Source organism: Podarcis muralis, chromosome 7 (genome assembly GCF_964188315.1).
Source record: "Podarcis muralis chromosome 7, rPodMur119.hap1.1, whole genome shotgun sequence".
In the NCBI taxonomy this organism is placed as follows: domain Eukaryota; kingdom Metazoa; phylum Chordata; class Lepidosauria; order Squamata; family Lacertidae; genus Podarcis; species Podarcis muralis.
The window spans coordinates 4,804,330-4,814,664 of record NC_135661.1 but is presented as its reverse complement, the minus strand read 5'-3'; the positions used below and the strand labels follow the sequence as shown (position 1 = coordinate 4,814,664).

Below are 10,335 nucleotides of genomic sequence, written 5' to 3'. Positions count from 1 at the left end.
AAAAAAGTTTTTCTCCCTCTCTCATAACACTACGACTTGCAGACATTTAATGAAGCTGAATGATTCAGGTCAGTGAAAGAAAGGACTTCCTCATGCACTTGCTCCCACAGGAGGCAGCAATGCCCATCAGCTTGGATGGCTTTAGGATTGGACAAATTCATGGAAGACGCAGGGCTGTCAGTGGCTCTGCTCTGCCTCCACAGTGATGCTTCTGAATCCCAGTTGCCGGAAGCCACAGGAGGGCAAAGTGCTCTTGTGCTCAAATCCTGCTTGCAGGCTTCCTAGAGGCATCTGGTTGGCCATTATGAGAGAAGGAAACTGGGCCACTGGCTCTTCTTATGTTCTTATGCTGTGTCTCCATCTTGAGATGAGCCACATCAGGATTTGTACTCAGGTCCCTAATACCTGTTCCATATTCTATGCAGTGCTGGGATAAAAGAACAGGGAGGGTCTTTTACCTTCATGCCTTCTTTGTGGTCATGTGAGTTATTATTTAATAGATTTTAATCCCAAGTCCCTTGAGCCCCAGCCAGTATGATCAGCCCTGGAATCCTACAGCTATTCTGGCTGGGGTTGATGGGAGTTGTAGCCAAACATCTGGAGGGCACCAGGTTGGAGAAGACTGTCCTTCACCATAGACAGTGCAGGTGCCTGCTCGTTTGCCTTGCCCAGCCATCCCTTGATGGGTGATTTAAAGCCAAGCCCCTTCCTTCCTCCTAACCAGTTGGCATGGCTGTCCACTACCTGGCTGTCAGGAGAGGGAAGACCTCTGGCTTGCAGGATCGACTCACTGCCTTCCTACTAAAAACCACCCACCGAAACCTGGCGCAGAAGGGGTTTGTTTGGAATCCCAGAGATGAGCAGAGCTCGCAGTCTTTCTGCACAAAAATCCACCCTTGCTCACCCCACCTTAGCTTTCTTTATTTTAGCGGTGTTGTCGCCAGTTGCAAAACCGTTTTGGGAGCCAGGAATCCTCGCCCATCTACTTCCCAGCGCCCAGAGATCTCCCAGGAGCGCCTGACCTCCCTACCTTCCGCCCATCAATGCTCGCCTGAGTAAAACCCCCGCTCGCTCGCTCGCCTGCCTGCCAGCCTGCCAGGGAGCTGGACCTTTGCCAGAGCTGGATCTGGGGCACCTCCGCCCCCGCATGCAGCAGCAACAGCAGCCTCCCCCCCCCCCCCCGCCCTTCACGTGCTCTCACATTGAGAGACTGGAGCGCGCGGCTGGGCGGGGGAGAGGAGTGGTACCCACGTGGAAGGAGCATCCCCTCTCCGCCTGGAAGCCAGAGTCCCGGGTGGGGCTAAGCCTCGCTCCTCCCAGGGGTGGAGTTTTTTATATGGGTCGGGGGGGGGGCAGGGGGGCTTCCCTTGTTCTTCTTAAGGCAGCCTTTTCGCTGGGTGTCTCCTTGCTTCCCCCTCCCAAAAAACCCTGGAGCCCATCATTTGGGGGAGGGAAAAGAAGAAGAGGAGGACCCCTGAGCTGGGAGACGCATTCACGTGTGCCGGGAGGGTGTTGCAGCATATTTCAGAGCAGATCTGCCCGGGTTTAAGAAGAGGCTGAGCTGACACGAGAACTAGTTCGCATCAGGTGAGTGAGGGGCGTGTGTGTGTGTGTACGCGCGCTTGCTTGTGTATTCTTCATAGACCTGGGGGCTGCACTTTGGGCTGGGTGCCCCGGGAGTACCGTCCTCACTCCCCTGACCCTGTAGCAGCAACAGCACTAGAACTTGTGTAATAGTCCCCAGCTGCCTTTTCTGCTGGGCTTGCCAGCCTCTACCAGCCTCAGAGCGAATTCTCCAAAGCTGGGGCAGACTGGAGGGATGACAACCACAGCGTCTCCCGTCAAAAGCTGCAGCAACCTACCGCTCGGCCGCGTGCGCATCTGTCTGGGCAGTGGTCGGCGGCTGGCCTGCTGGGCTGGGGGCGGGTGGGAGGCATGGGGGGGGGCACCTGCTCCCCAGCTAGCGCTGGCATTCCAAGGCTAGCCTGCAGACCAAGTTCCAAGAGGGGAAGGGTACTCTGCCTTCATTCCTCTATCCCTTCCTACCATTAAATGCTGGTCTTGGAATCGAAAGGAAAGGATGAGGGGGCTGGGGGGGGGGTCAGCCCTGTGCAGCTTTTTCTGAAAGAGGGCAGGTTGTGCATTGCAGCGCTGAAGGGGAGGACCTAAGCACACAAGCTCCAGTTGACAAACATTTTACAAATAAAGCAAAACTGTCCATGAAATGGGATGTTGATGTGGACACCAGCGGAAGCAGGCTTGCTTGCATTTCCTCCCATTTTACCGTTTAAGAGACTACCAGGGTGTCCTGCATTGGAAACAGTATTGTAGGCAAGATCTCTACATTGAAAGAAGTAGGAAATAATTTTTTTTTTTAACATTTCAGAGGATGTTGCAGATATAAATGGTGGAAGTTGCCTTCCTGCTCTGACACTGGCCAACAGGTGCTTGTGATAGTTGCCTGGCTATATCCTACTCAGCAGTTACTCCTTGCCTGTTTTAAGTCTTATGTGTTCAGTTTATCCATATGTTTTATCTTATGCTGGTCTGTGACTGAAATAAACTTTGATACCGATACTCAGCAGTTACTATGTAGGCTTGAAAATAGCTGCTTGCCTGTGGCAAGTAAAAATTGCCTCTGGCAAGAATGCTTTTCTAGGTTGGAAGAGTCTGTCTTCTCCCTCTCAATTTCATTTTCCTTTTTGCAGGCCTTAGACACGCTAAAAATAACTATCACTAGACAGGGACTTGTGAACAATTTTTTTGCAGGCTTGTAACTTCTGTGGACTTCATTTGCAAGGCTGCATTATCATAGCTGATGGGCTAGATGGGAACAGAGGGCAGGAAAAGACAATAAGTGATGGCCGTGACTTTCCTGAACAACAGGGCGGGGATTGTCTGGAAAAATGTAGAGAGTACCAGGCCATGCAGATAAAGGGCGGAGGGGGGTGTTCTCATTTCCTCTGCCTCCATTGCAATGAATAGGAACTCTGCTTTACAGCAGGTGGATAACTCACTCTTAAGATCTCATGTCTGTCTTCACAGTAAATGGCAACCACAGGAGAGGGCTGTCTCAAGACAAAGAACACATTTTTAATACTTTCAGTGAGCGTGTTCTTACCCAATAGAAGCTTCTAGGATAAGGTGGGGTCACTGCAGAGTGTGGCCCATCCATACCTCAGCTTAGTGTGTCTTGTGATCCCCCCATGCTTCCTGTGGCTCCTTAGCCTACTTGGTGTTCTCCTCCATCTACTGCAGCCTCACATTTTCTTCTCCCTAGATCTGGAGATTCCTTAAAGGTAAAGGTAAAGGGACCCCTGACCATTAGGTCCAGTTGTGACCGACTCTCATCTCACTTTATTGGCCGAGGGAGCCAGCATACAGCTTCTGGGTCATGTGGCCAGCATGACTAAGCCACTTCTGGAGAACCAGAGCAGTGCACGGAAATGCTGTTTACCTCCCCCCTGGAGTGGTACCTATTTATCTACTGGCACTTTGACGTGCTTTTGAACTGCTAGGTGGGCAGGAGCTGGGGCCGAGCAATGGGAGCTCACCCTGTCGTGGGGATTTGAACCGCCAACCTTCTGATCGGCAAGTCCTAGGCTTGCACAGCAACATCCATTGCATAGGGAATATCTGATTTAGGGAGGAGAAAATTTGGGGTGGTAATTGGAGGAGAATGTCACCAGGATGAGGGGGAATTAAAGGGGGCACAAGGGGTTCCCAATGGGCATTAATCCAAGGTATGGATGGGCCGTAAGGCTAAACTATGTGGGGCAGAAGATGAGTAGTCCTGGGGCAGCTGATCCAGACTAGCACCCTCCAGATGTTTTGGACTACAACTCCCATCAGTTGGCTGGGATTAATGGGAACATATGGAAGGTGCCAGATTGGGGGAGGCTGCAGTAGGGCATGCTCTGAAGACTCCTGATACAGCCAACCACTTGGTGAAGCTAACAAGACTTGGGTCTGGGAGTGACTGCCCAGACCATATGCTGAAAAACTGGTCCTAAAGGATCTTCTGGCTCCCAGTATGTTTCCAAGTACAATTCAAAGTGTTGGTGCTGATCTTTAAAGCCCTAAACAGCCTTGGCCCTGTATACCTGAAGGAGTGTCCCCACTCCCATCACTCAGCCCGGACAGTCGGACACTTAGGTCCTCCTCCAAGGGTCTTCTGCTGGTTTCCTCACTGCGAGAAGTGAAGGGAACCAGGCAGAGGGCCTTCTCAGTAGTGGCACCCACCCTCCCTTCAGATGTCAAGGAAATAAACCACTATCTGACTTTTAGAAGACATCTGAAGGCAGTTCTGTTTAGGGAAGTTTTTAAGGATGTTTTTAGATATGTTGTAAGCCACCCAGAGTGGCTGGGGAAAGCAGCAGAGAATGCCTGAAGCAATCCTAGGAGCCCCCTGGGCACCTCTGTGTGCCACCTTGAGCTCCATGGAAGAAAGGCACTATATAAATGTAGTCAATAAGTAAGTGCCTCCTAATGTCTGGTTGTCTTCTTCCTTGGCACAGGGCAAGCGAGCGCAACATCTCATGAGGAGGGACAGCTGCTGCTGCTGCTGCTGCCGCTGCCGCAGCCTTTTTTGCCACCTGCACTAGAGAGCTCTCCATCCTTCCATCTCTAAGGTAGAGTTGGGACGTGCCATGGACCAGCTGATGAATCTCCTCTACCTCAACTTCTCAGAGCAGCTGAGCCTGCTAGAGGAAAACGACATGTCCTGCAGCGACTCTGTGGGGAACGGCACTTTCCTGATCGTAGCTTACAGCGCAGTCATTGCAGTGGGGTTGATTGGCAACCTCTGCTTGGTGTGTGTCATCATCCAGCAGAAGGAGATGAGAAACGTCACCAACATCTTCATCGCCAACCTCTCCTGCTCTGACATCCTCATGTCACTTGTTTGCATGCCTGTCACGGTCATTTACACCTTGATGGACCGCTGGATCTTAGGAGAAGTGCTCTGCAAGGCCAGCCCCTTTGTCCAGTGCATCTCCGTCACTGTCTCCATCCTCTCCCTCGTATGGATTGCCCTGGAAAGGCATCAGCTCATCATCAATCCGACTGGGCGGAAGCCAGGAGCTAACCATGCATACCTGGCTGTGGCCATTACCTGGGTGGTGGCCTGCTTCATTTCCCTGCCCTTCCTCTCCTTCACCATCCTGACCAATGAGCCCTTTCAAAACTTAAGCCTTCCCTTTGACCCGTTTGCCAACCACGTGGCCTGCATTGAGCACTGGCCATCGGATCAGCATCGCCTAGCTTACACCACCTTCCTCTTGCTTTTCCAGTACTGCCTGCCCCTGCTCCTCATCATGGCCTGCTATTTCCGCATCTTCCTGCGCCTTCAGCGTCGCAAGGACATGGTGGAGCGCTCCAAGGATGGCTCCCGGGCCACTAGCCACAGGAAGGTCAACATTATGTTGGCTTGCATCGTCGTTGCTTTTGCCGCCTGTTGGTTTCCACTCACTGTCTTCAATGCCCTCTATGACTGGGACCATGAGAAGATCTCAGTGTGCTACCACAACTTCATCTTCTCCCTCTGCCACCTTATGGCCATGGCTTCCACTTGCATCAACCCCATCATGTATGGTTTCCTCAACAGCAATTTCCAAAAGGAAGTCAAGGCATTGCTGTATCGCTGCAGCTGCAGCAGTGAGAAGGACAAGTATGAAAGCTTCCCCCTTTCCACAGTCAGCACGGAGATCTCCAAGGCCTCGCTCCATAGCGGGGCTGGCACCAGTACCCACGCGTGACTGCCAACATCCCATGCAGTGCCTTCCAACAGCAACCAGTCCCTTTCTCAGCTGAGCCAAGCTGGAAGTATCTCCGCTGTCTGCATATTTCCAATTCTCTGGTTACTCCACCCCCCAACCCATCTCATACCAAACTTGTATCAGGGATCATCTGCAATTATCTGGGGTACAAAGAATATGTACTGAGGTGGGGAGGGAATGACCCAGAGGATTGGGGAACAGTGTGTCTTGAGTACAAATCCAAGCTTGCCCATCAGTTATTCTCTTTGATCCTTAACCCATCTTAACATTTGGAGCTTTGAAAACTTCCTTGAGAATATGGTTGTACTCCACTAAAACGGATGGAAACTGTGAGTCCCGGGACAATAACTAAGCAACATACTGTCTGCTTAGCCTCTCAAGAAGATCCAAGGGCCCCTAAATAAATCATCCAACTCTGTTAAGAGTTGCATTCATCAGCATTGGGCAACTTAGAAGCAGATCTTCACAAATGGTCCTTCAAAGAGAAGATTGATCATGGCAAAGAAACATTTCCCGAAAGAAAGCTTCCCCAGCACCCTAGCATTTTTTTGTGCTAGACTGAACTTCAGGAGAACATTGGGTGTGTCCTAGGTTGTATTCTCCATTCAGATGGACCAACTTGGGCTTGACAGGCCTGGCCATTGTCCTCCATGAACTAAATGTGTTCCCTGGTACAAGGACCGAAGCTCGGTGGTAGAGCATCTGCTTTGCATGCAGAAGGTCCCAGGTTCAATCTCCAGGCTGGACTGGAAGGAGACTCCTGTCTCACATCATGGAGACCCACCACTGCCAGTCAATACAGGCAGCACAGAGCTGGATGAACCAATGGGCTGATGTCCTGTGTTCCAGAAACGTATGCAGTGCTCTGGGAATCCACGGTAGATGTGTCCCTTGAAAAGCATTTTTTGAAGGTAGGAACCTGGAAAAACGATGCCCTAAGTGAGTCTCCATCTCCATGCAAATGGAATTATCCTGATTGAAGAAGAGCTTTAAAAAATAGAACTGGTAAGATCTAAACTGGTTCAGCTGAAATCCTTAGTATGAAATGTCTGAGTAATGCATCAAGATTTTGAGAGAGCCTCCCAGTCATCCCAACGGCCAAGGCAGAAAACTTTAACGGCCTTCCTCTACCCCACCCTGGAAGGTTTAGTCTGCATTTCCCCACCTGAAGAAATGTTTTGCCCCACTCAAAAACTTGCTGTCATGTCCTGTCAATATAATTGCATCAATTGAAACATTGTTTGATCTTCTCTCTTTCTTTTGAATAATAATAAAGCAAGTGTTTCCATAATAGAAACTGAGAAAGATGATATATTGTTCTGATTGGTTCTGCCCTTTTATTTCCATGAAAATTAGTCCATTTAATATAAAGGACTTACGAGTTTGGAATGTGTATTCTTGGAGCTTGCAGGGTTTTGGCTTTGGGAGCTCTGCCTTCATTTGCCTATTGGAACTACTGTATATGATCAGCAATTCTCATTTATTGCACATTTACTGGGGAGAAGGGGGTGAGAAATACTTCATTCCTAAAACTCTCTGGATGCAAAATGCACTGCATTAAAAGGATGAGTCAATGAGTGCTGGCACTGCATAATCCAGCTGAGGACAGTGATGTGTAGCTTAGTGTCCCCCTTTTTTCTAACACAGGGAGACTCTTCAGAACAGTATTATCATTTTAGCCTTAATATTTAAATCAGGGATGGACAGGAGCTGGCCTTCAGAGGGCACCTTTTCATCAGATGGCCTGAGCAAATGTCAGTCACATGAGGATGTAATCAGTTTCCCTCATCAGGATAAAGAAAAAGTTGCCATCTTGTAAGAAACAGAGAGTCCCATAATTCCCAGGCAGCATGACCAATAGTCAGGATAGTGGCAGTCTCAGCCCCAAACATTTGGAGGCACAACGCTTTTGGCAAGCAGGTCTAAAGCTTTAACTCATTCATCACCTGGGCCAAAACCAAATGGCAGAAGTGTGTGTGTGTGTGTGTGTGTGTGTGTGTGTGTGTGTGTGTGTGTTTAAAAATGCCATTAGGTTTGAGTGCATGATTGTAACAATGAATTAAAAAGAAAATAGTAAAGATGGCATTTCCTTGTATTACTGAGGAGTCACTTTTTAATCATCTTCTACACTGGCTCACATTTCTTTCAAAATCACCCAGAATTCCTGACCAGTGTGAGTGCTCTTATGAGTTGTTCTGTTTCATAAATTAGTTGTAATTGATCTTTCTGCCATGCTTTCCTTAACATTATGTTTTCAATCAGTAAAAACCGTGAAGTGTCTTGTGGCACCTCAAAAGCTAAAAAATATTATTATTATGGCATAAAGTTTCATGGACTACTACAGTCTAGAACATTTTTCCATTTTGGTTTGTTACTTTAATGAAGACTGATTTGACGTGGGACATTTCTGGGTTTTCACTCTGATCAGAAAATCCATAATGCAAAAGAAAGTGTTATTGCTAGCAAATATGTTACTGTTGTAAAAATAAAAATAAAAATCTGGACCTCAGACTAAACCTTCAGAAGGTGACTAAGACATTTCACAAACTTTTTCACAGGTAAAATTCCACTAGACTTCCTAGGGCTAACTTTTATGGAGATAGCTTTGAGCTATCTCACTCCCTACCCTGGTCCATTTCTAGACCATTAACTGAGTCTCATGCCCTGGCAAAAATGCTGCGATGTTTAGGATGCACAGATCAAGCCAGAGGATTTTTTCATAACATTCATAGGAAAGACATACAAGGTCGTATCTGATGCTAGCCATAGGGTCAATTTTTTGAGATTCACAGTCATGGCTAACTTAGGTAGATTGATTTCAATGGGTCCACTCTGAGCAAAAGTTAGTTGGACACACTCTGATATTTACAAGCATAGAGCAAACATTCTAGAATATTTGTCTAAGCTACCTGTGTTCTTCCAACCTTTCAACATCAGCTGAATGTATCCTAATTCCTGATCTCTTAATATGGTGATGTCTGCTGACTCCGAGATCTAGGAACTTGCGGGCAAACAGTGCTTCTGTTTTCAACCAGTTTTGAAACATGTACTTTATTTAACTGCATAGGCATGGATCTACTTTGTGAGAAGAAGAAAGTCTGTTTTCCTGCCACTTCCTTTACCTAATACATGAGCAATGTCCTTTAAATAAACTTGAGGCAGCACATGAAAAGCAAGGTGTGTGTCCATGTTCCTGGGTTAGCTGTGAGCAAGCTTGCTTACTGAGGACAGGAAAAAACTTTGCCCATGTTCAGATATGCTTTTCTCCAGTGAACCAGAACATGTGGAGAGAAAAAACCTGATGTAGGCTGGCCCTCCACAACCTGGTGCAGACGTCTTGGACTTCAACTCCCATCTGCCCCTTTGCCAACACAGCAGGTGGAAGTTGCAGTTTGAAACATCTGGAGGGCACCAGCCTGGGGAAGGAGGAGATCCGTGGTCTCCCTCTAAGCCTGGCGGGAACTGACAGGAACAGGGACTCACTAAAGCCGTGTAAAAGTTAAGGTTCTTTATTGAAACTCCTCCAGGTTTGATGCCAAGTTCAAAATCACTGGGGTGAGATAGAAACTGTCCCTAACTGGCAGTGGAGGCCAGCCTTTTTCTGACCCAGAATTCCTCAGAAATATAGTGGCTACACTACAATTTTGTATAATTTCTAAACCATTTAACTGTCTTGGCTTCATCCTGAAGAATCTTGGAAACTATAGTTGCTGAAGATGTTTAGGTGAGAGTTTGGCTCTCTGGCCACAAGACGGTTGTTTTAGGGCAAGCAGGCAGGACAACAAGGGACATTTTTCTTTGCAACAGAAGGGCTAGAAAAGCATTGCTACCCTCTTTTTTATACAAGTGTTTTTCTCCTTGAAACTAACTTGGAGACTATATTTATGTCACAGTCAGTTAAAAAGATATCCCCATGCAAACTGTCAGACCACACAGCAAATCTGATAGTTCTATATCAGTTTAATCATCAAGATCCTCCCTCCGCCCTCAAAGAATCCTGGGATCTGTAGTTTTGTGAGAGTGCTGGTAGCTACAGTTCCCAGCCTCCCATGAAGCAAAGTTCTGACTTCTGAAGCAGTTTGGCTCTGCAGTGTAGATGTGCCCTTTAACTGTGCAGAGGCTCATTTGGTCTGTGAAATAGACTTCTTCTTCTGTTTTGCTTGAACTATAATAACAGCAATCCAATTATATTCCAGGGAGGGGGTATGTGCCATAAAACTGGTTGTATTATATGGCTTCCCCCCCCCCCAAAAAAAAAAAAACCTGCTAGGAAAGAATAAAACATGCTGCAGTTACAAAATCCCGACTGTCTTTTCTTTGGCTTTGTTGTGTCTCTCCTTTGGTGTGTGGGCTTGGGCAGGGTGTGCCAAGGAGCACTCAGACTTATGGGACAGGTCGGAGGGTGGGGATTGAGGGGCACAGGCACACTCTCATGACACCAACCCCCCTTTGTCCTCGCATTTGACCTGCTCCCTCCCTCACCACCCCAGCCTCAAGTCACGTAGATGGGCCGGGGCCAGCAGTCAACATGGGACAGCTCCCACAGAGGGCTTGAGCC

At 48.1% G+C, this 10,335-nt stretch overlaps 1 protein-coding gene across 1 annotated transcript; it reads left to right on the top strand.

The window, feature by feature from the left end:
- The first annotated feature begins 1,236 nt into the window (after window positions 1-1,236).
- On the top strand, window positions 1,237-9,049 carry LOC114602856 (neuropeptide Y receptor type 1-like). Its single transcript, XM_028741565.2, has 2 exons — window positions 1,237-1,587; window positions 4,518-9,049. The coding sequence occupies exon 2, from the start codon at window positions 4,650-4,652 to the stop codon at window positions 5,754-5,756; it is 1,107 nt and encodes a 368-aa protein (XP_028597398.2). The 5' UTR covers window positions 1,237-1,587; window positions 4,518-4,649; the 3' UTR covers window positions 5,757-9,049.
- Window positions 9,050-10,335: the final 1,286 nt, after the last annotated feature.